General features: G+C 41.3%; 1 protein-coding gene across 1 annotated transcript in view; it reads left to right on the top strand.

The window, feature by feature from the left end:
- ATP13A4 (ATPase 13A4) overlaps window positions 1–20,183 on the top strand; it is a 161,359-nt gene extending 141,176 nt beyond the window's left edge. Inside the window, exons 26-30 of the mRNA XM_054479920.1 lie at window positions 4,353–4,524; window positions 6,743–6,936; window positions 8,043–8,131; window positions 11,731–11,811; window positions 16,269–20,183. Of these exons, the coding sequence (XP_054335895.1) occupies window positions 4,353–4,524; window positions 6,743–6,936; window positions 8,043–8,131; window positions 11,731–11,811; window positions 16,269–16,481 (749 nt within the window). The 3' untranslated portion in view covers window positions 16,482–20,183. The remainder of the gene's footprint in view (window positions 1–4,352; window positions 4,525–6,742; window positions 6,937–8,042; window positions 8,132–11,730; window positions 11,812–16,268) is intronic.
- Window positions 20,184–25,292: the final 5,109 nt, after the last annotated feature.

Genomic DNA, 25,292 nt, shown 5'->3' with positions numbered 1-25,292 from the left:
TGACTACTCTGGGAAGCCAAAGTACCATTTTCCCAGAAGGCAAGACACTACACTTCAGCTCAGGCATGGGGGCAGGGGCAGCAGCAACTGGGAGGGGTAGTTGGACCACTTTGCCAAGGCATTGTTTCTTCAGGAGGCAGTGCACAGCATCATCTCAAGCTCCAAGGGGCAGGGCACAGCAGGGACTCAGAAGGGTATATGGAGCAGCTTTACCATGGTACTCTTTTTCTTCCACTGTGTTACCAGAGGCAGTGCACAGGTTCAACTCAGGTCCCTAAGGGCAGGGTGCAGCAGTGACTAAGAGGAGTAGATGGAGCAGTTTCATCAAGGCAGTTTCTCTGGGATGCAATGTACAGCTTCCCCTCAGGCCATGCAGGGCAGGGTGTGTTGACTGGGAAGGGCAAATGGAGCAGCTCTGCCAAGGCACTCATTTCCTCTGGAGGTAGTGTGTAGCTTCAGTTCAGTCCCTAGAGGACATGGTGCAGTGGGACTAAGAGGGGTAAATGGAATAGCTGCATAGCAACTTGGCCCACAGGGTAAGATGTAGCAGCAGATCAGGGATGGCAGGGCACCAGGCAGGAGTAGTCCAGCAGCCGTTAAGCCTCAAGGCTGGTAGGGGGTCATGCCACTTGCCCTCAGAGCAGGACACATTCCAGCAGTAGTTTATGTTCCAAGATGACATAGTGCAGTAGGCCACAGGGGAAGGGCACACTGTTAGCTTCTACTCTGGGGTAGCACAGCTGTGTGGACTTCAGGCAACTCCCTCAGCTGGTTTAGTGCCTGTGAGGACTGTAGGTGTCCAGGGTGTTGATGGGGGCTGCTGGAGTCCTCTTGCTTACCTTTTCCCCACAAGGAGACTTCCTCTTGGTTCTAAGCTGATCCTGGCTAGGGAGTGGGGTGTTGGATGCCAGATATTTCCTGGGATGTGGAGTACTATAATAGAAACCAGTATGTGGCCATACTGGTTTTCTGTGCTCTACAGGGTTTCCGCTACTCCTTTGATGTATTCTGACACTCTCCTTTAGTTATTTTCATCAAAATATAGTGTTGTTTTGGTTGTCTTTGTGGGACAGATGAGTACTAAGGACTTTTAGCTGGCCATCTTGCTGACATCCAGTTGACTTTAATTTCTTTTTTTGTTTTTTGAGATGGAGTCTCGCTGTTGCCCAGGCTGGAGTGCAGTGGCATGATCTCAGCTCACTGCAGGCTCCGCTACCTGGGGCTCACACCATTCTCCTGCCTCAGCCTCCCGAGTAGCTGGGACTACAGGTGCCCGCCACCTCGCCTGGCTAATTTTTTGTATTTTTAGTAGAGATGGGGTTTCACCATGTTAGCCAGGATGGTCTCGATCTCCTGACCTCGTGATCTGCCCACCTTGGCCTCCCAAAGTGCTGGGATTACAGGCGTGAGCCACAGCGCCTGGCCAATTTCTTTTTTGTCTAATGTCTCTGGGTAGAACTCCCAGCACACTGTTGAAAGCAGTGCTGACAAGGACATTTTTACCTTGTTCTGATCTTAAGACAAAGTTCTCAGTCTTTTACCCTTGAGTATGATGTTAGCTGCGGGTTTTTAAATTACAGAAAATGTAATTATGGAGATGACATGAAACATTCTAAATTTATAACAGTCTAGTTTGAATTAACACCTTCACTTTAATAGCATGAAAACAACTGCTCCTTTGCAGCATTATCTCCCCTTTTATATTGTTGATGTTACGAATTACATCTTTTTCCATTGTGTACTAAATAACATGGATATATAAAGTGAAACTGCAAACCAAAAATACACAAATATCAGCATTTATACTTGCTGATAGCTGATATAGTTACCTTTACTAGACATCATTATTTCTATATAAGTGTTTGAGTAGCTATCTTGTATTCTTTCATTTCAATCTGAGCCCTTTAGCATTTCTTTTAGGGTAGGCTTACTGATAACAAACTCTTTCAGCTTTTGTTTATCTGGGATGTCTTAATTTCTCCCTCGATTTTGAAGGACAGTTTTGCCAGGTATACAATTCTTAGTCAATTGTTTTTTCTTTTTCTTTCAGTGTCTTAAATGTTATCCCTTGACTTCTTGCTTCCATGGTTTCTGATGAGAAATTGGCTGCTAATCTTACTGAAGATCCCTCATAGGTGATGTGTCACTTCTCCCTCATTGCTTTCAAGATTCTTTGTCTTTGTTTTGTTTTGTTTTTTAATAGCTCAAATATGATGTCTTGATGTGAATCTCATTGGGTTTGACCTACTGAAATTACTTGTACTTCTTGGATATGCAGATTTATGCCTTTCATCAAATTTGGGAAGTTTTCTGCCATTATATCTTCAAATGTTCTTTTTGTCTCTTTCTCTTCTCTCCTTCTGATACTCCCACAATGTACATGTTGGTCTGCTTGTTTGTGTTATACATGCCCCTTAGGCTCTGTTCATTTTTCTTTATTATTATTTTTTCTGTTCCTCAGGTTGGATATTTTCAATTGTCCTACCTTCGAGTTCACTGATTCTTTCTTCTGCCTGCTCAAGTTTGCTGTTGAACCCACTTAATAAATTTTTCACTTAACTTACGGTACTTTTCAGCTTCAGAATTTCTTTTGACTCCTTTTTATAATTTTTATCTTTTTACTGACATTCTCATTTTGATCATACATTGTTTTCCTAATTTCCTTTAGTTCTTTGTCCGTGGTTTCCCTTAGTTATTTCAGCATATTTAAGATAGTTGTTTTAAAGTCTTTACCTAATAAAACTAATATCTGTGCTTCCTCAGGGACAAATTCTGTCCATTTATTTTGTTCTGTTGAATATTTTAATGCTCTAACTCTGAAAATTAGATTCTTCTCCTATTTTAGGGTTTGAATTTTTTGTTTCACTCTTTGTTGAAGGCTGTAATGGTCCATTTGTTTAGTGACTTTCCAAAGCTTTTTTTGGAAAGACTGTACTAGTTTTCATGTGAGATCGCTTATGTCTCTGTTCCTTCAGCTTTTGTTCAGCTCATGTTTTGATAGAGATTTACTTGACCTCTAGGAGTGAAAAAACAAACAAACAAACAAACAAAACCTTCTCCAGTCCTTACAGATTATTTCTGTGCTGGAGTACTTATTCAACACTTCGCCAGGCTTACATTGAGTCTGGAGATAATCCAATGCTGAAGGCTTTGGGTCTTCTCTGGTCTTTACTGAGCAGGTACTATGCCCTGGGTTGCACATAGCTTTTGCCCTGGGCATTTACTTAGCATTCTACATTTCCCAGCATACACAGATGCTTTAGACTCCCCTAATTCCTCCAAGGAAATTTCCTTAGCTTTTCTTCCAGGCTTTAGATGGTTATTGTATGTATCAACTGTTAATTTTTTTGCCCTAGGCAACTGCATTTGTTAGCCTAATAATGTTTTCAAGCAATGTGCACTGCTTTTCTGTCCAGAGTGAGTTCTGTGTTAGGTGGAACAGAGATGAGTGCCTGCATCAATCCTTCAGGTAGTTCCCAGACAGGTTGGAACAGACATATGTAACAATTTGTAAATAAGGCCTGCTATGCTCCTTTTGTAACCAGGGACCAGGGTCTCCCACTGGGAATGCTGGCTATCTTCAGGATTGTCACTAAGCTGAGCAGGGGGTGGATCAAGTGCAAGTAGAAATGCCACAAAACTTTCCTGTGATCCTAAAGTTGTCTTTTTCTTGACTCAATGTTCACTTGGTTGCAGTATACTTTTCTGTTGTTCAGATTTTCAGATTTCTGACAGTTTCTGCTTGTATTTTGATATTTCTGTGGAGATGTGGGAACTTGGAGCTGCCTACTTCACCATTTTGCTGGATATCACCTATTATTTGTCATTAAGTGTTTTATAGCATTGCTTTTTAGTGACTACATGTTGTTCCATTGTATAGATGTACCATAACTTATTGTAAATGGTGCCGTAATGAACATTTTTTCACATCTCTGATTAACTTTTTTAGCTTAGGATAAATTTCCAAAAGTAGGATAACTATGTCAAAAGTTATGAACATTTTTCAGTCTCTTCACATTTATTGCCAAATTGCCCTGCAGAAGGTTTGCATCAATTTATTTTCCCACAAGCAGTATATGAGAGAGTATATTTCATCCCTCCCTTCTCTGTAATTTAATAGTTTTTCCCTATTTATTAGGCCAAAAATGACATCTTGTGGCTCTGTCTGCTCTTTTAAGAATTGTTTACATGACTTGAATTTGAGTCCACTAATTGTTTTATTCCCTCAGTTTGTGATGTACTCCAATTTGTCCATTTCCTCAAATGTATGGGCCAATGAACTTACAGCATTCTTCTGATCAAGAACACATTTTCCTGCTCTCATAAATATAAAATTTGAATTTATTTTATAGTGAATCTGAATGGTGCCTACCCTAAGCTGGTGCCTTTCAGACCTGCAGGACGGCTGATCTCTCCACCTCTGCTACTCTCTGTGATTTTCAACATTCTTCTCAGCCTGGCCATGCATATTGCGGGCTTCATCCTGGTTCAGAGGCAGCCTTGGTATTCCATGGAGATACACAGGTATGAGTGTAGTCTCAGCTTCTGCTTCTCATATTCTAATTTCTATCAAACATCCTCTGGCCAATATGATGGAAGGCAAATGGGTCTTCATTCTGCCAAAGGTTTTGGCTTTTTAAAGTCCCTTGGGCAAATTTTCAGTGATTATTTCTTCTCTGTAGCACGATTTAATGCTAATGAATGTATCATTCATTCATTAGCACTTATCTTTGTCTGTCTTATATGATAATGATCTATGACCATCTTTGATATCTAGGGTGACCATGGATTATAGTTTGCCTGAGCAGCCCCAGTTTAAGTAGCCCAGTTTAAATTAAGTGATGTCCCAGTGAAATTATTAACATCTTTCCTTTTCACCTTCAAAGCTATCCTTGTTAGTTAAGTTATATATTCAACTCACAAATTATCAGAGATTTGTTGTTGTTGTTTATTGGGGGAACCTGCCCCCAATATTTCAACATAGGTTCTTTCTAATTTCCCTAAGTGTCTGCCGGCTGAGAAATAAAGAGAAAGAGTACAAAGAGAGGAATTTTGCAGCTGGGCCTCCAGGGTGACATCACATATCGGTAGGACCGTGATGCCCACCTGAGCTGCAAAAACAGCAGGTTTTTATTAAGGACTCCAAAAGGGGAGGGGGTGTATGAACAGGGAGTAGGTCACAAAGATCACATGCTTCTGAGGCCAATAAAGATCACAAGGCAAAGGGCAAAGCAAAGATCACAAGGCAAAGGGCGAAATCAAAAGCTCCTGATAAGGGTCTATGTTCAGCTGTGCATGTATTGTCTTGATAAACATCTTAAGCAACAGAAAACATGGTTCAAGAGCAGAGAAATGGTCTGACCTCAAATTCACCAGGGTGGGGTTTTTTCCCCATCCTAATAAGCCTGAGGGTACTGCAGGAGATCAGGGTGTATTTCAGTCCTTATCTCAACCGCATAAGACAGACACTCCCAGAGTGGCCATTTATAGACCTCCCCCCAGTAATGCATTCCTTCCCCCCAGGATATTAATTATTAATATTCTCTGCTAGGAAAAGAATTCAATGATATCTTCCCTACTTGCATGTCCATTTATAGGCTCTCTGCAAGAAGAAAAATATGGCCCTATTCTGCCCGACCCTGTAGGCAGTCAGACCTTACGGTTGTCTTCCCTTATTCCCTAAAATTGCTGTTATTCTGTTCTTTTTCAAGGTACACTGATTTCATATTGTTCAAACACACATGTTTTACAATCAATTTGTACAATAGTGGTCCTGAGGTGACGTACATTCTCAGCTTATGAAGATAACAGGATTAAGAGATTAAAGTAAGACAGGCGTAAGAAATTATAAGAGTATTATTTGGGAACTGATAAATGTCCATGAGATCTTCACAATTTATGTTCAGAGATTGCAGTAAAGACAGGCGTGAGAAATTATAAAAGTATTAATTTGGGGAACTGATATATGTCCATATTAAAATGAAATCTTCATAATTTATGTTCCTCTGCCACAGCTCCAGCCAGTCCTGCTGTTCAAGGTCCCTGACTTCCTGCAACAGTTGTTGTTGTTGCCGTTATAGAGATGGAGTCTCTCTCTGTTGCCCAGGGTGGAGTGCAGTGGTGTTTCCTAGGCTCACTGCAACCTCTGCCTCTGGGTTCAAGCAATTATCCTGCCTCAGCCTCCCCAGTAGCTGAGATTATAGGCACATGCTGCCATGTGCGGCTAATTTTTTTGTATTTTTAGTAGAGATGGTGTTTCACCATGTTGGCCAGGCTGGTCTCAAACTTCTGGCCTCAAGTGAACCACCCACCTCGGCCTCCTAGGGATTACAGGTGTCAGCCACCACAGTCGGCCAAATTATCAGAGATATTAAGCCACTTGAGGGAGGAATCATGATTTACCAATCTCTTTCCCATATAGCCTTAATGAATGTGCATAATTTGTTGAATACATAATTGGCTGAATCTCTCTCTCTCTCTCTCTCTCTCTCTCTCTCTCTGTCTCTCTCTCACTCTCTCAATGTATCCAAAATATGGGTCTATCTGTGCTTGTTGTTTTTTTTTCCCCTATTTTTCAGTGTGTGTGTGTGTGTGTGTGTGTGTGTGTTTTCCAAAGCACAGGCAATAATAGAAGCATTGAGCGCCTGCTCTGGACACTGTTTGGTACGGAATCTGCTGGATACAAATGCTCCATAAAGCCTTGTCATCTTACTTCATTAGCTTCTTTGGTTTTCCCTTTTAGTGCCTGCACAATACAAAATGAAAGCATCTCAGAGTTAACCATGTCTCCAACTGCTCCAGAAAAAATGGAAAGTAATAGTGCCTTCACAAGTTTTGAGAACACTACAATCTGGTTCTTGGGAACAATCAACTGTATCATTGTGGCTCTTGTGTTCTCTAAAGGAAAACCATTTAGACAGCCAACTTATACAAACTGTGAGTAGAACCGTACTGGATCAGAGGTGAGAAGTCATCAGAGAGGAGAACAGACATGTCCAGGTCACTTAGGGAACAGCTGTAGAGTTGATTCTTATCTAGCATCTCTTGACTTCCACTCTAGGGCTCTGCAAAACACATCATACAGCCTCATTTTCATGGTTCTTTGCTCTTTCCTTCAAAGCTACATTAAATACTAGGGCTTCTTTCTCCCTTTCCTTCACCAGAAGTTTGCCTCTGGGTGTCTTTCTTGGGATCACTCCAAATTGAAAAGACCAATTTATTTCTCTACTTGTCAGTACTTGTCAGAATTCACCCTGGAAACAATGGAGAGAAGCATAAGAGAACTCAAGTGGATCCTGTCTCTTACCATGAAGGCAATAGTCAGGGTGGCATTGTGTGGTGGCAGGCTGCTAGTGGGTCCAGCCTGGAGGAACCTGACTAGAGAGGGTTATGCAGGCTCTCGGCCAGAGTACCTCCCTCCTACTTCCTTACATTCTGGAGTGGGAAGGTATGTTTGGATGAGAAATGAGTGACCTGTTTAATCTTTGAGACATTTATTTGTATATCATCACTACTCTTCTTATTGAAAAAATTCAAAGCCCAAATTGAGTTCCTTTATGAATATTTTCATAAAAATTTATTTGTTCAGAGAAAATTATTTAGCTTTTCTTCTTCCTGGGATGAGGAAGCAGCTAAATACTGACCTCTATATGATACCAATTTAAAAATTGGTTTATTGACATGCTTCCTTCTTATCAGAAAATGATTTGAGGCGATAATTTACATTAAAGTGACTCAGATACTTGGATGTCTTCAAGGCATTTATTGAACACGTATTTTGTCAATGTTACCCTATGTATATCTACTGCTTTTATTAATTGAAACTTAAAATGTGCATGTGAAAATTTTCACTTGCTTCAAGGACATGCATAGAAATTATAGAGGTGAGACCCATTGCTTAGAAATGAATACTTTCCATCTAGTATTTGGATGTAGAAATCAAGTAAATTAAATCAGTGTTAATCTAGAATACATCCGTCAATATATGTGACATTTTTCACTCTGATTTCTCAAAATAATACCTTGTGTTCTTATTTCCTCAGATACATTTGTCCTTGTGCTGATAATACAGCTTGGTGTGTGTCTATTCATTCTATTTGCTGATATACCAGAATTATATAGACGTTTGGATGTAAGTCTAATCTTTGGGATATGATGGTGCTTTACAGTTATGTAACAGTTTAACTTTAAAAAGCAGATCACAATTTCAATTGACATGATTTTTGATGCAAATTATTCTTTTGGGATGGCAGAGCTAAAAAAATGCTAAATTTATCTTTTTTTTTTAATTTAAACTGGTCAAGAAATAAAATTCTACCCAGTTTTTATTTCATGAGACTAAAGATAGCCTTTAAGTATTGAATATTTTAATTTTATTTTCTTCTTATTATTTAAGAGACAGGATCTCACTTTGTTTCCCAGTCTGGAGTGCCATGGTGCAATTGTAGCTCACTATAGCCTCAAACTTCTGAGCTCAAGAATTCTCCCACTTCAGCCTCCCAAGTAGCTAGGATTGCAGAAGTGTGCCATGACGCCCAGCTAATTTTTTTAAAAAAAATTTTGTAGAGATGAGGGCTTGCTGTGTTGCCCAGGCTGGTCTCTAACTCCTGCCTGCTAGGAGGCAAGCTAGCCTCCTGCCTTGGTCTCCCAACGCGCTAGGCTTACAGGCTTGAGCCGCTGCATCTGACCAAATATTTTTATTTTAGAAGATCTCCTATAAGATGAGAAAATGTTTTTCTATATTTTCTCTTTCAAATATGAGAGAATTTTTTCCTAATTGCTTCTTTTTTTGAAGCTGTTTAAAACTGTTTTGCCTGTAGCTTTTTTTTGGTTATCATATATTTATGTATTTTTTTACAGCTTTAAAAATGTTTTCTGTGTGTTCATACTTAATGTCTGTAAAACTTACTTTCCAAGAGCCATAGTTTTCCTCATAAACTCTCTTATATTTTATAATATTGGTACAGCTATAAGAACCTACAAGATACCAAAATTTTACATACCCAAGCCAGGGAAAAACATATTTTGATCCCCTTAACCTATCCTACTTTTATTACAATTTAATCATAGCTAAATGATCTTTAGATCAAGAAATGCAATATTGAAGAGATGACTAAAGAAACAGCTCTTTTAATTGAATGCTTTGAATATCTGGTTGCCTCTCCATATCAAAGATGAGTTTCATGAGGTCCAACAGTGTATCTTATTCATTCTTGTATTACCAGTGCCTTACAAAAAGAATGGCAAAAAATGACAAAGGAATGACTGACCGATCATTGCATATCAGACTCCTAAATATAAACAAGCACTTAGAGCATACAGTGCGTTCCCAACCAGCAACACCTGCACAAACCCACAGTGACATTTGGCATACTAACTAATATCTTTAGTTTGACATACTAATATATTTAGCATGAGTCTTTATTTTTGTAACTACATTACTGTGGTTAGCAGTGTAATTACCACTGTTGTTGAGTGCCTTCATGAATTAAATTAAGTATTCATGGAAATAAGTAGGCTTTGCCCACTGGTCTTCTAAGTCAGTTAAAACTTCTTAATCCTACAGAAGTTAAGGATGAGATGTGACGAGTTGAATGTCACTTTTTAATAGAAGAAGATTCTTACAGAAAAGCTGGGTCCTCTGGTATAACAAAATAGGGAACATATTTAATTTGGAGAGAACCTGGGTAGGGTCATTGCCAGCATGACTGCAAAGGATTCTGCAAAGAATTATTGTTCACTTTTAAAACAATTATTTTTCTTATTATTGCATAAAAATATATGTTCTTTTTAGAAAATGTAGAATGTGCAGGCAAGGAAAATGATAACATTATTCACTATATTCTTCCTTCTTTTACAATTCATATATTATAAACGTGTTGATTGATTTTTAGTTTTTTTTTAAAAGGATGGAATCATGTTGTTTTGCAACCTAGAAACTGCTTACTTAAAAATTTATGAATTATTTTAATAGGGAACACATTCATTTGGTTCACAATTCAAATGTTTAAAAAGTCATATAGTGACAATCCCCATCCCATCTTAGATTCCCAGTTACCAGTTCCCCTCCCTGGAAGTAACCAATGACACCAGTTTATTTTGCATACTTCGGGACATATTTTGTACATTCTTCTTCCACATTTTTACATAAATAGTAGAAAACTATTATATTTGTTCAGGTCTTCTGAGATGTAGATGTGAAGTTGAGTTTAGTTATGCAAGAGATTTATTGGAGGAAATTCCCAGGGTGGGGGTAAGGGAATAGAAAGCCAGAGGAAGTGGGGAGAGGCATCACACTGTGATGTGGCTTTATCCTCTAAAAAGAAGGGAGGGAAGAAGGAGGGCTGGATGTGTAGCATCTCAGACTGCAGTACACTTCTAAGAAAGTCAGGCCAAAGTTGCCCATCAGGAGTTTCTACATCTCGTAGGAATGAGTCTGATTAGAATCCATGCTGTCCTCATTTCTTGGCTATGTGCAGCTTATGACTTTAGATATGCTTTACAGTGGATGTGGTGGTGGATTCTGAGCATAACAGTTGGGGTATACACCATTTATCCCTCCCAGCAGCAGAAGATCTGAGTGGAAAATTTTCATGGCTGCTACAACACATACATTGTCCTGCACCTTGCTTCTTTCATATAACAGTATTAATTGTTCCATATCAGTACATATGTTTCCCTCATTCTTTTTAATGCTAATATAACATTTTATTTCATGTAAATGCATATTATGTATATGTCATATGTATACCATGCTTTATATGTAGTCCCATATTGATAGACATTTAAGATGTTTCCAAGTTTTTATTATTACAAAGCTGCAATAAAAATATTATTGTGCATATATCATTTTAGCCATATACAAGTATATTTCTCAGATAAATTCCTAGAAGTGGATTTGAATTTTTAACTTTGAGAACACTGTGCTCTATGGAACTGTTTCAGTTTTTACTCCCACTAATGTATGAGGCAATGCATAAGTCAGTGCCAGGTACGATGGGATGCCCTTGGCACTTTTTCATTCATTAATTCACCCATTGATTCACTCATTCACCATATATATATATCAGGCATGTGCCTGGAAGGGGTTGGGGAAGACACAGAGAAAATGGGCAAAGGGACAGGTCATGACAAGCTTGATTTCAGCTCCATTTGCTCCTTTGGCAAGTGCCCTTGTGAGGGCACACTGTGCAGCTGGATGCACAGTCCTGAGGGTGAAGCCCTGAGCCAGTGCTAAAGTCAGGGCTTGGCTGAGGAGAGATGTGACACCAGGGGGAAGAGGGCAATGCTGCCCAATTGTGAAGGTTTGACATGTGTACCCTCAGGCCTCCTGGGGATAAAGCCACATTCCTACCTCCCTTTTGAAAACAAACAAAGCAAGCAAACAAAAAGTGATTTTAGTATTTTTTTCTAATTGCAAAGTGACCAAAGTTATTTTAGGAAATTTAAAAATTATAGAGAAGCAGACACAGCACAAGAAAAAAACAGATAAAAGAAGAAAAGCAACACTCATAACCCCCAAATCATTAGGATCATGAGTATAATCTTTCCGTACTTTTTCTGTGCATACAAGCATAGAAATTCTTTATATATATAAGATTTGTGTAATATACACACATATATATTACATATGAGATTTATAACCTATGAAAATGTATACTGTGAACATGTGAACATGTTTCCAGCATCTGCCTGTCTTCAGACTAACTGTGCTTCATCATCTCCCTCCAGCTGCTCTGCACTCCCATCCTGTGGAGGGTCTCCGTTGTCATCATGCTCAGCTTGAATTTCATTGTGTCCCTTGTGGCCGAGGTAAGTGTGCTGATCTTGGGCTGCTGATCTTGCGTGTGCACACATGTGTGTAGGGGGACTTCTTTGGGACTCTGAAAACAACAACTTTAGCTGACATGGACTCAGCAGTGCAGGGGCTCCCTTCCTTCACAGTATAAGCAATGGTGCCTTCCTCTGATGAGTCCCAAGCAAGACATTAGTTTTCCCATCTGTCAACTAGGGCGGGGGAGAATGGAATTATGGTCTCTAAGGTCCTATTCATTTCTACAATTTCCAAATAAAGACCCAACACAATTTACTTTTTAAAATTGAGATATGATTCATTCACCATAAAATTCACCCTTTTAAAGTCCACAATTCAGTGGTTTTTAGTACACTCACTGAGTTATACAACCATTAACACTACTTAATTGCAGAACATTTTCATCATCGCTAAAGAAATCCTGTACCTACTAGCCGTTGCTCTTCATTGCCCCTTCTGCCTTCTCCTGGGCCTTGGTAATCACTAATCTACTTTCTGACTGTGTGGATTTGACTTCTCTGGACATTTCATATAAGTGAAACCATACAATATGTGGCCTTTTCTGTGTGGCTTCTTTCACTTAACTCGTATCATTTTTGCCTTACAGATGGGAAATGACATTCATAGTGAGCTTTTCCAGCTTTCATTCTCCAGCTTCCATTTGCTCCATTTTCTAGCTTTTATTCTTCAGCTCCCCTGTGCTCCATTTCCTCAGTGAAATGAGCTTGTGCTCCTGCTTTCTTTCTCCACGTGATTCATGCTCTCTCTGCTCAGTACTACCAGACACAATCTCCATTCTTCAAAGCCTGTTGTTAGGCAGGGGTGCCCTGAAAAGGCATTTATGAACAAAGGAGAGGTGAGATGCAGAATTCCATCTGTCTCTGTTTCTGCTGAGTTACAGAACTAGAATTGTTCCAGCAAATGGAGTGTTCATGGTGAGCTGTGAGAACCTACAGCCTGACTTTCCTGCAGTATTGTCCAGGCAGGACCTTAATGAGCCCTCCCTGCTTACTCCTATGCAGAGTGAAGGCTACACAGGAGCTGGTGGCAGAACAGGACATAGAATTTCAGTACTGGACCTTCTCTCTATATGCTAAACAACAGCTTCTCAAACTTGAGTGGGCATCAGAATCACATGGGAGCCTTGTTAAAACACACGTTGGCCAGCCCTACCCGCAGTGTGTCTGATTCAGTAGGCCTAGAAGAAGTGCAAAAGTTAGCATTTCTAACAGGTTGTCAGGGGATTCTGATGAGACTAGTTCAGGGATCACACTTCGAGAAGCAATATGCTGAACCATATGGTCTCTAAAGGAACCAGATTAATAAAAGAGCATTATCACGGGTGTCCTCAGACCCAATGGCAGAATGATGGTCTTTGCCCTTTAAAGGAGGATCTTATGTGTACATCTTATCCCTGTTCATGATCACAGGATTTCCTCTGTCTGGTGTATCTTTCCTCCATTTCTGCGTATTAAAGTGCTATTCCATCCTCTACAGCACAGCTGTAGTAGTATCCTCTTCATGTATCTTTCCTGATCTCTGGATCAGGCAGGCAAGTAATGACTTAACTAACAGTGGCTTAAATAATAAAGATGTTTATTGACTCAAGAAGAAGATTGAAGGTAGGTGGCTTCAGGACTGGCTTAGTAACTCAGTAGTGTCACTGGGAATCCACACTCTTTCACCTTTCTCTTCTACTATCCTTCGATGTGGTCTTTCATGTTTGTGCTTGTGATTATGGTGTCCAGATAGCTTCCACATAGCTGGACTTTACATCTGTTTTCAGTGCAGGAAGAAAACGGAAGGAGAGGCCACAGCAAGCCAATTTCCAGCAAGTCTGATCCTTTTCTTGGGAAACAAACTTTTCCTGAAACTCACCAGCAGACTTCCTTTCATGCTTTATCGATTACACTTGTGTCTCATGGTCATCATGAGTAGAAAAAGATTCTGGGAAAGTGGATCCATGTTAAAAAGTTGGACATTTTGGCTTAGACCATTTATTAGCATTATTTTTCTCTTTTAGGTGGGCAGGGAAGAGATGGGAGGGAATGGGCTGTATGGTAATTAAGTATCAAAGTCTTCCTCAATCCTCTAGCAGGAAGTTCTTCCTTTTTCAGCATATTTGCAGTTAAGAGCACAAGCTCGGGGTAATCTACGTGGGTGGGTTCGAATCCTGGCTCCACCACTTTCTTGCTGTCTGACTTTGGGCAAATTATTCCACTTATCTAATCTCTGATCAGCCCTGAAAACACACGGGTTTGAGCAGGACCTTATCCTTACTATGCCAGTGCTCATGATCGAACCTCCAGCTGAGAGGCATGAGAGCTAGTGTGCATAGCTTTAATTGCCCCCACCTTTAAAACAATTATTGATGTGTTTATATAGGTATGCTTGTATGTATGAGTTATTTGAGTAGCCAGTCAGAAGCGTTCATGTGGTGAAATTTTTTTAAAGAAAGGTCTCACCAAGGCTTTCCTTTTTTTCTAGTAGTATTTTAGTGCATTCTCCGACTGCTGTGAACAAATGCCTGAAACGGGGTGATTTATAAAGGAAAGAGGTTTAGTTGGCTCATGGTTTTGCAGGCTGTACAGGAAGTATGGCTGGGGAGGCCTCAAGAAACTTTCAATCATGGCGGAAAGCAAAGGGGAAGCAGGCAGGTCTTACAGGAGGAAGAGAAAGAAGGGGAAGGTGCTACACACTTTTAAACAATCAGATCTCATGAGAACTCACTCAGTATCACGAGAACAGCAAGAAGGAAATCCACCCCTATGATCCAGTCACCTCCCACGCAGCCCTTCCTGCAACATTGGGGATTATATTTCAGCATGAGATTTGGATGGAAACATGCATTCAGATCATGTCACTAGTTCTGCCTTGTATTTATAATGTGCGGTAACAGGACAGATCACCTCTCTGTAGTTTCCTCTTCCAGAGTAGCAAGGTGATGCAGGTCATCAGAGTCCAGAACTAAAAAACACTCAAGGCAAGATGTAGAGATGGAGAGCACTAAAGTTTCTCTCTCTCTCTCTCTCTCTCTCTCTGTGTGTGCGTGTGTGTGGTTTCATCTACTTTGTTTTAAGGTTTGCTAAGGTTTCCTTGAAGTAAGTAAGATTTTAAAACCTTTACTTGATGCTCCTGCCTTAACCCAGCTCTAAGAAGAACTACTGTTTTCATGTTAATTAAGGAGGACAAAAAAACCTTGCTGCAGGAAAGTAGAATAACTCATTTGGCTAAGTTTCCAAGAGGCTGAGACGGTTATATGGATCTTTAACAGCCTGGCAGCCAGCAGATGGTCAGTTATCACAGGAATAATTCAGACTAGCTGTTCTCTATCCTTTCATGGGCAGTGGAACCTAAATGGCAAAAATGGGTAGATTTTAGGAAAACTACTATCTCTGGCAAAGTTCTTTACGGAATCTCACAGAATTAACTCTTTGAAATTAGCAAAGATGGACACGAAAATCAGTTCTAATTCCGTGGGACAGTTTCACGTCCCATATTTTTTCTTTGTTTCTTTCACAATAACCTCTAAGATGGTCAATCTTTGTGAGCAAACATGATAAAAGTGGAAAATTAATATGATAACCTCTCATGAGTTATAAGTTATAACTTGGGCTCTATTCAAGGTTCACTCTAACTCATGAAATAAAATGGCATTGCAAAATGTTTTCAAAGAGACATATCTTTTGTAATCTTAAAATTGTATTTCAGTGAAGGTGAAGGTTAGAGGCATGTGTGGACAGGACCACAGTGCAGAGCCATTTGTTAAATAAGTAGTTCTGAAGGGTAGGCAAAGGGAGAGAGCTATGCCCTGCTCTGGCCTACATTGTAAAGGGAGTTATATAAGCCTTACAACAAACATAAGGAAGGAATTATTCTAATCACTGAGACGTGGATAGAGTAACTAATTTGCCCATAATAGGTGTCAGAGCTGGGACCCAGATCCAGATCTGTTCAACTCCAAGACTGGCCTGTGTGAAATTAAATATGCAGTGATATGTCAGGGTATATCAAAAACATGTCATACATGGGCCACATCTTTATATAGGGTCAATTGTGTTTAGTATTTAGTAGTAAGTAATTTTAAATGTCATTTTATATTAAATAAAATATAGATGTGCTATAGAGTGAAACATAGAATTTGAATGATTTGAAATTTAATTTAGATGTGAGATTCAAAAGAAACTTCATTTTTGAGGCAAGCCATTTCAAGTTATGTCCCTAGAGTCTTGAAATGTTGTACCTCTTACTTCTTCCACGGGAGTTACTTAAGTAGAAACGTTTGAGAAACCAATACCTGTCCAATGAAACCACCTTAGATTGGTCCGGTGGTCAAGCTCTTTGTCAAGCTGGATCTAAGCAACCATTGCAGTAGTGACTTATGATGGCCTGTGGAGGGCTGTAGCCTCAAAACACTCAACCCTTGATTGTAAAAAGTAATTCTTTTATTTTGCAGGAGGCAGTTATTGAAAATCGAGCCCTGTGGATGATGATTAAAAGATGTTTTGGCTATCAGTCAAAAAGCCAGTATCGGATATGGCAGAGGGACTTGGCAAATGACCCTAGTTGGCCCCCACTAAACCAAACCTCCCACTCTGACATGCCGGAGTGTGGCAGAGGGGTGTCTTACAGCAATCCAGTATTTGAGAGCAATGAAGAACAACTTTGAAGGACATGTGATATCCAAGTTGATATTACAGATAAAAACAATGACAAAAGGGACCAGTTTCATTGATTTTAAGAAATGAGACTCTTGTAACATCAGCTGGAGTTTTGGGGCTACCTATCAAATCATGGTGACAAACTAAAGTCTGTTTGATAAAATACTTTCTACAGAGAAGAACATTGACCCAGAAGAGTGCTTTCCTCTTGGCTTCTGAAGGTATTGGAGGCATTCAGTGAAGGCAAGAATGGTCCAAGAATTGCTATGGGCCAAGAGACAAGCAGGCTAAGGGGGAAAAATATATGATCTTTCCTCTTAGGACAGGACAATACTTTCCTTTTTATAAAAATGAGTTGAGGGGAAGTAGTACTGTGTATACTCATGGAGTTGTAATTTTTGAATTTTTACTTCATCGATGGAAAAACTAATGCATGGGAAACATTACACCAGTCTTTACTGTCTGGGTTCCTTTTCTCTGTAGTACTTTTCAGATTTGAGGCTTTTTCTTCTGTTTCTGGCCTTACCCAACATATTATTAAAGATAAGCTTAGCCTATGCTGCAATAAAAAACAACTCTCAGATATCAGTGCCTTAACACACAAGTGCTTCTTTCATGATCCAGGTGACACTCTGGAACTGCCATTCTTACAGTAGTGACTGCTTCAACCTGATGGCTCCATCAGCTCGATGCAAGGACTCTGTGTTGACTGTGACGGGGGAAGGAATAGGCTGGAGATCACATGTGGGCTCTTCACTGCCTCACCCCAAAAGTGGCACACATTGCTTTCCCTACTCATATCTCATTAGTCAAGGATTTGGCCAGGGAGCTAGAAAGTGCAGTCTCCTGTGTTTAGGAATGCTTCATGGGCTTATGAGCTGTCACTACACAGGGCCCCATGCTTAGAAGGGCTCCACACTTGGCTTTAACATTCTGCTGTTTCCATCTTAAAATTCTTAATTTTTGAACAAGGGTCCCCATATTTTCATTTTGTTCCAGGCCCCACAAATGATAGAGTTGGTCTGGAATGTAGTCCTGGGAAGGAGAGGAAAATAACAGATCAGAAAGCACGAGTGCTGTCCACTACAGTCCACTTCTCCTAACCCCAGTAACTTATCCTATGTTTTAGGAATCTCTCATGTCAGACGGCCAACTCCAGAAATTTTCACTCCTCTGCTTTATTATTTTTGAGAAACATTAGTCTCGTGCTACAGCATTATATGGCACTATTGATGGAAGTTCTTACACAACCAGTACATTTTTTTTAAAGTTTGTGGCTTCAGTTTCCAGAAGACTAAAATTTTCATTATTTTGTCACTATTACAATTTGGTTATATCTGATTTGTTCAGCACAAGGACGACTCAGGTTTCTGTTAGCTCAGGAGACAACACTGAACTCTAGGAGCACATCTACACATAATATTTTAAGGCAAAAGCAAGATTTTTATTATGAGCATCGAATCCTAGGTGAATGTTCTGATCAGGGGATAAGTGTCCTGGCCCAGGCTGGCTTTGGAACTTATCAATAGCATTTGAAAGCATTCCTTCCCCCTAACTGAGCTCTTGAGCATGGATGATGGCTCTATGATTGCAGCTGATTCTAGGAACATGGTGTCTCCCAGCCATGAGGGTACCCTGTTACTTCTGGTTTTAAAATAGGGCATGAAGATATTTTAGTGTTTCAAGACTGCAGAATCACTGTCTTTTTTAGTACAGAAAGAAATGTTTCCTTTTGCAAAGCCAGCCTCAGCAATGATATGGCAGTTCTGAATGTCCTTCTCTAAAAGTGTTTCTCATTTTCCAAAAGTAGAGGGTTATAGGCAGGGGCAAGCTAGAGATGGTCTGTGACCTAGTCATGAGCAAGATCAGCCTGCACAGTTCATACTTAAATGTGCCTTTTGCTAAGGGCGTTCACCTCCACTAACTCACCTGAATTGTACAATTGTCCCATGACTCAACAAGCAAGGGCTTATCATCTCCACCATAAGGATGAGAAAGCTGAGATTCAGTAATGGCAAGAGCAGATCTAGGCTTCAAATACAGATCTTCTGAGCAAACCTTATATTGCTTCCAAATACTTCCAAATTCCGGAGTTCCAGCAGTGCAAGTTGCTTAGGGTGATCTCACAGTCAAGCAAAGAATGGGCAACCCTTTGCTAATACCAGGCGCTCTGTTCAAATGAATGCCAGGCATCCTGCCAGGCCTGGGCTAGAGGTGTATTAAAAACAAAACAAAACCAAACCAAAAAATGATTGTCTGTCTTTCTGAGACTTTGAGTTGCTCTTGCCTTGATCCTAAGTGATTCTATCCCTAGCAAAGGCTGGCAGGGAACAGGAATAAAAGAATCTAGTCCTCCACTAGTCAAGCAGCCATAAAATCTTTGGGAAAAGAGACTCATTTTGAAGACTGTATTCCTGGGATTAACTATATCTTAGAAGCAGTAATTGAAGGAACAGGGAGTGCCTAGCCTGGAAAGAAGACAGTCAAGGGACTGTGAAGGGTTTTCCTGAGAAAGAAGGATCCGACTTGTGCCAGGTGGCATGAGAAGGCAAAATCAGGACAAGTGGGTAAAGATCACAGTGGGGATGGCTTCAGGCCATCTGCCCTAACCACTGTCCTAACAGCCAGCACTGATAGCAGTGGAATGTACTCTATGACATTGGAGGAACGAGTGGCTATTCAAAGGCCAAGTAGAGAAGGAAGTCAGGTATCAGATGAAACTCAATTACCTGCAAGATCTCTTTCAAGCTTGATAAACCCAGTGTCTCAGTCTTATGCTGTGATGTGAACCTTTTTTTTTGAGATGGAGTCTCGCTCTGTTGCCCAGGCTAGAGTGCAGTGGCACGATCTCGGCTCACTGCCAGCTCTGCCTCCTGGATTCACACCATTCTCCTGCCTCAGCATCCCAAGTAGCTGGGACTACAGGTGCCCGCCACAATGCCCGGCTAATTTTTTGTATTTTTAGTAGAGACGGGGTTTCACCATGTTAGCCAGGGTGGTTTCAATCTCCTGACCTCATGATCCGCCCGCCTCGGCCTCCCAAATTGCTGGGATTACAGGCATAAGCCACCGGATGTGAACTATTTTCTACTGCTACCCACATAGAATACCAGACCGACACTCATGGGAGGATGGGCTCTGGAGGGAGGGCTCCCAGCCTTGTCAGATCCGATTGTGTGGACATATAGACTCAATTGCCCTGTACCTTGAAAGGGGACCCCTAATGGAGATAAGATCCTAGGAAAGAGGTGCAGAGTGGGGGTCCTGATTGTCAGATTGAAGCTGGGGGAATACTTCTGATTTGTGAATTTTCTTAAAGAGAGGTGTTAAAAAACTTTGCATGAAGGAGCATGGGAGAGTGCCCTAAACTTGAGGGCAGAGCAACCTGTTATCAATACACTTTCTTGAGCAGAGTCTGAAGGACAAAAGAACACGGTCACATAGTCCAAATCATTTGAGATGGTGCCCTGTATGTTCATCCCAAGGCATCTGGCTGTTACCCACAGAGAACCCTGACTCTGGGCTTCCCTCACTAAATATGTCTGTGACATCTGTATCCTTATGTGCTTATGGAAATGTTCACGTACACACCTGCAGATGTGATGACTGAAAAAAACGATTATTTATTCAGAGCTTTGTATTTAGTTTATGCTATAATAAATTCAGTTGTTATAAAAATCAATCTCTCTCTCTGCAGTGGAGTCTTTCACTCTGTCTAATGGTGTGGTTTACTCCAGTAATGTTGAATCAAACAACATCTTTACAAAGTTCCAGGCATTTTCTAACACCACAGATGCTATTATTCTCTGCTTTATACACAGGGCATTAGAGTTTACAAAATACTTTCATCCTTGTTCTCTCATTTAAGCCTCGTTAACAACCTCAGGAGGAAAGAAAGGCAAGGATTACTGTCTTTCTTCTTTCGATGAGGTACAAGGCTCTCCAGATGGCTCAGCAAATAGGACACACAGCCCATGGATGGAGGAGCTGGATTCAGATGCAGGTCCTTTATCAGCGAGATCCCTGCTGTGTCACTCTCCTACGTTGTTTTTCCTGAATGAAAAAAGAAGAAAAAAACCGTAGCATTGGAAAACAAGACGACAGCAAGGCAAATGTCCAATGTAATTGCCATCATGAGCACAATTTCTTCCAGAAAGAGATTTTGATGTCTCACGGAAGTTCTCTTGAACCTGACCATCAATCACAGAAGAGGCCAACTCCCACAGCTGAGGGAGGAAAATCATAACACCAGAGCCCTGTGAGCCCGTTTCATGTGATCAGATAAAACTCTTGTTTCTGAGTTCAGTCTCCAGAAACAGAAAACTATATCCCTGCTTGATCTTTATTCAGACTTTCTTGGCACAGCTTTTCAGGTTCCTATAAATTTTCTTTTGGCTTTCAACTGTGCTCACTTCTCTATGCATAAACATTTGGAAAACTGCTGCCCCATAATATTCTGTCTGCCCTTTGGTTTCCATTAGATTTGTTAACAATGGCCTTTAAACTTTATTAGTAAAGTGAGTTTCTCCAAAATTAAACAAAGATAAAATTAAGAACAAAACACAACTCTCCCGGAGTTGATGAAAGAGCCTTAGGATTGAGCCACATGGCTTTGTCAAACACTCTGAGCTTGCTCTATCCTCAGGAAGACTGCATTTGCCATCCTCTCTGCCTTGAATGCTGCCCGCCACCAACCCCCTGTTTCCATTCCTGATCCCTTCTCCTTTGGATTTCAGCTCACTTGTCACTTCTTCCAAGAAGCCTTCCCGGACCACTCTGTCTAATGTTGCCCCTGCTCTACTACTGTGGTTTGTTTTCTGCGTAATGCCTGTGCCACCCTTCAGATGACTGAGGCTGAACGAGTACTACTTGTTCAAGATCACATAATGGGGAAATGAATGAGCTGAGTCTATAATCTAGACCGACAGACTTCCAAATCAAGGTTCTTTACATTCTTCACATCTAGCCAGATTCTGCTAATTAAATTAGCTAATCTGTCAAGGAAAAGAATGCAGGATGCTGCAGAGCATTGTCCATGGTTGGATGAAAAGCACTCAAAGAGTCATCCAGACTCTCCCAGCTCTTTTCCTTGCTGTCTTGACTTCGAAGTGTTTCAATGCCATGAAAAATCTGATAAGTCACTGACCTGTGATAAAGGCTGCACACATAGTTACTATGGAAATTCTGGTGAGTTTAAAATTGTGGTTAAAGGGGGTTACACTGCAGAGAGGTCTCACATGTATTGTATGTATTTCACACTGTACAATCCTAGGAGGCACCATTCATATTGTGCTGCAAGCCCAGGTTGATGGTTTTGCATCATATCAAGGAAGTTTTGTGGGTAAATGATGGCTTTTACCTTTATAATTACAAACACATATATGCAATGAAAAGTCCCACCTGTGCCTGCTTCAAGCATTTCCTAAGTCCTAGACCCTCTCTTGGCAGTGTCTCTCATGCTGAACTTCCTCTCCTCTAAGCCCTTGGTTGTCACCACCTGCCTGATTACAAGAGCCTCTTAACTAGTCTCCCTGACTGAGATCTTTCTTCTATTTTTTCTTCTCAAAGTCTCTATCTATTCTATTGCACAACTCTGATGATGTCGTGTCCATGGCCAGAAACCCTTAATGGTCTGAAATGTCTACCAGCTAAAGTACACATTGCTTACTAACGATTTCAAGTTCTTCTCCACTGGCCACATCTGGTTTCATCTCAGATCTTTTCCCTTATTGCATTCTCTACTTCAGCAAACTGAATTTCCTATTACTCTCAGCATTCAGTCCTCACTTTCCCACCTCAATAGCTGATATGGTTTGGCTCTGTGTCCCCACCCAAATCTCACCTTGAAGTGTAATCCTCATGTGTCAAGAGTGGGACCACGTAGAGGTAATTGGATCATGGGGGCAGTTTCCCTCATGCTGTTCTTTTGACAGTGAGTGAGTCTCATGAGATCTGATGGTTGTATAAGTGTCTGGCATTTCCCCTGCTGGCACTCACTCCATCCTGCTGCCCTGTGAAGAAGGTGCCTGCAGCTGGATGTGGTGGTTCACGCCTGTAATCCCAGCACTTTAGGAGGCCAAGGCAGGTGGATCACCTGAGGTCAGGAGTTCAAAACCAGCCTGGCCAATATGGCGAAACCCCATCTCTACTAAAAATCCAAAAACTAGCTGGGCATGAAGGCATCTGTAGTCCCAGATGCTTGGGAGCCTGGGATAGGAGAATCGCTTCAACCCAGGAGGCAGAGATTGCAGTGAGCTGAGATTCTGCCACTGCACTCCAGCCTGGGCAACAGAGTGAGACTCTGTCTCAAAAAAAAAACAAAAAAAAACACAAAAAGGTACATCCTTTACCTTCCACCATGATTGTAAGTTTCCTGAGGCTTCCCCAGTAATGTAGAACTGTAAGTCAGTTAAATCCCTTTCCTTTATATATTACCCAGTCTCAGGTATTTCTTCATAGCAGTGTGAGAACAAACTACTACAGTAAATTAGTACAGAAATGGCAGGGCACTACTATAAGGATACCTGAAAATGTGGAAGCAATTTTGGAACTGAGTAACAAGCAGAGGTTGGAACAGTTTGGAGGGCTCAGAAGAAGACAGCAAGATGTGGGAAAGTTTGGAACTTTCTAGAGACCTGTTGAATGGTTGTCACCAAAATGATGATAGTAATATGGACAATGAAGTCCAGGCTGAGGTGGTCTCAGTTGGAGATGAGGAACTTCTTGGGAACTGGAGCAAAGGTGACTCTTGCTATGCTTTAGCAAAGAGACTGGTTGGCATTTTGCCCCTGCCTTAGAGATCTGTGGAGCTTTGAACTTGAGACAGATGACTTAGGATATCTGGCAGAAGAAATGTCTAAGCAGCAAAGCATTCAAGAGAAAGCAGAATGTAAAAGTTTGGAAAATTTGCAGCCTGATGATGCAATAGAAAAGAAAAACCAATTTTCTGTGTAGAAATTCAAGCCTACTACAGCAATTTGCCATAGGTAACAAGGAGCTGAATGTTAATCACCAAGACAATGGGGAAAATGTCTCCAAGGCATGTCCATGGGGAAAATGTCCTTCATGGCAGCCCCTGCCATCACAGGCCCAGAGGCCTAAGAGGGAAAAATCGTTTCCTGGTCTGGTTTCAGGGCCCCCTTCTTCTGTGCAGCCTCCGGACATGGTGCCCTGATTCCCAGCTGCTTCAGTCCCAGCTATGGCTAAAAGAGGCCAATGTACAGCTCAGGCTGTTGCTTCAGAAGGTGCAAGCCCCAAACCCTTGCAGCTTACACATGGTATTGGGTCTGTGGGTGCACAGAAATCAAGAATTGAGGTTTGGGAACCTCCACCTACATTTCAGAGGATGTATGGAAACACCTGGATGTCCAGGCAGATGTTTGCTGCAGGGACAGAGCCCCCATGGAGAACCTCTGCTACAGCAGTGTGGAAGGGAAATGTGGGGTTGGAGCCTTCACAAAGAGTCCCCTCTGGGGCACTGTCTGGTGGATCTGCAAGAAGAAGGCCAACATCCTCCAGACCGCAGAAGGGTAGATCCACTGACAAATTGCACTGTGAGCCTGGAAAAGCCACAGGCACTCAACACTAGCCTATGAAAGCAGTCAGGAGGGGGCCTGTACCCTGCAAAGCCACAGGCAGCTTGGACAGAGCTGCCCAAGGCTGTGGGAGCTCACCTTTTGCATCAGCATGACCTGGATGTGAGACACGGAGCCAAAGGAGATCATTTTGGAATTTTAAGGTTTAATGACTGCCCTATTGGATTTTGGACTTGCATGGGGCCTGTAGCCCCTTTGTCTTGGTCCAATTTCTCCCATTTGGAATGGGTGTATTTACCCAGTGCCTGTACCCACATTGTATCTAGGAAGTAGCCAATTTGGTTTTGATTTCACAGGCTCATACCTGGAAGGGACTTGCCTTGTCTCAGGTAAGACTTTGGACTTGAACTTCGGGTTAATGCTAGAATGAATTAAGACTTTGGGGGACCATTGGAAGGGTGTGATTGTGTTTTGAAATGTGAGGACATGAGATTTTGGAGGGCCCAGGGGCAGCATGATGTGGTTTGTCTCTGCGTCCCCACCCAAATCTCACCTTGAAGTGTAATCCCCGTAATCCCCATGTGTTAAGAGTGGGACCAGGTGGAGGTGATTGGATCATGAGGGCAGTTCCCCCCATGCTGTTCTCATGGTAGTAAGTCTCACAAAATCTGATGATTTTATACATGTCTGTCATTTCCCCTGCTGCCACTCACTCCATCCTGCTGCCCTGTGAAGAAGGTGCCTGCTTCTCCTTTACCTTCCACCATGATTGTAAGTCTCCTGAGGCCTCCTTAGCAATGCAGAACTGTGAGTCAATTAAACCTGTTTCCTTTATAAATTACCCAGTGTCAGGTATTTCTTCATAGCAGTGTAAGAATGGACTAATATAATACCTTGGCTCATGTTCTCTCTTTTGGGGCATCAGTAATTCTTACTTTCATCTTGACACATCCAAATCCCACTTATTTCTCAGTAATAATATCCCATTAGAATACCACCTGACCTGCGAAGCCAGAAAGAAGCTCTCTTTTTCTACACAACCATGACATTCTACATATCTATCCTTTGTGTGGCATGCAGGGTTTTTTTGTTTGTTTGTTTTTTGCCTTGCATCATGATCCTGTAGTGCCTTAACTTACCATATCTCCCACCCACCCAACCCCACTTCAACTAGATAGTACATTCTCTGAGGCTAGGGGCCAGGCCTGAGTTGTCTCATCTTCCCATCCTTCACCTAGCACAGAGCTATGGTTAGGGGCTCAGCAAGCAGCTGTCACATGATTG

Source organism: Pongo pygmaeus, chromosome 2 (assembly GCF_028885625.2).
Source record: "Pongo pygmaeus isolate AG05252 chromosome 2, NHGRI_mPonPyg2-v2.0_pri, whole genome shotgun sequence".
Lineage (NCBI taxonomy): Eukaryota > Metazoa > Chordata > Mammalia > Primates > Hominidae > Pongo > Pongo pygmaeus.
This window is presented reverse-complemented; position numbering and strand designations above follow the sequence as displayed.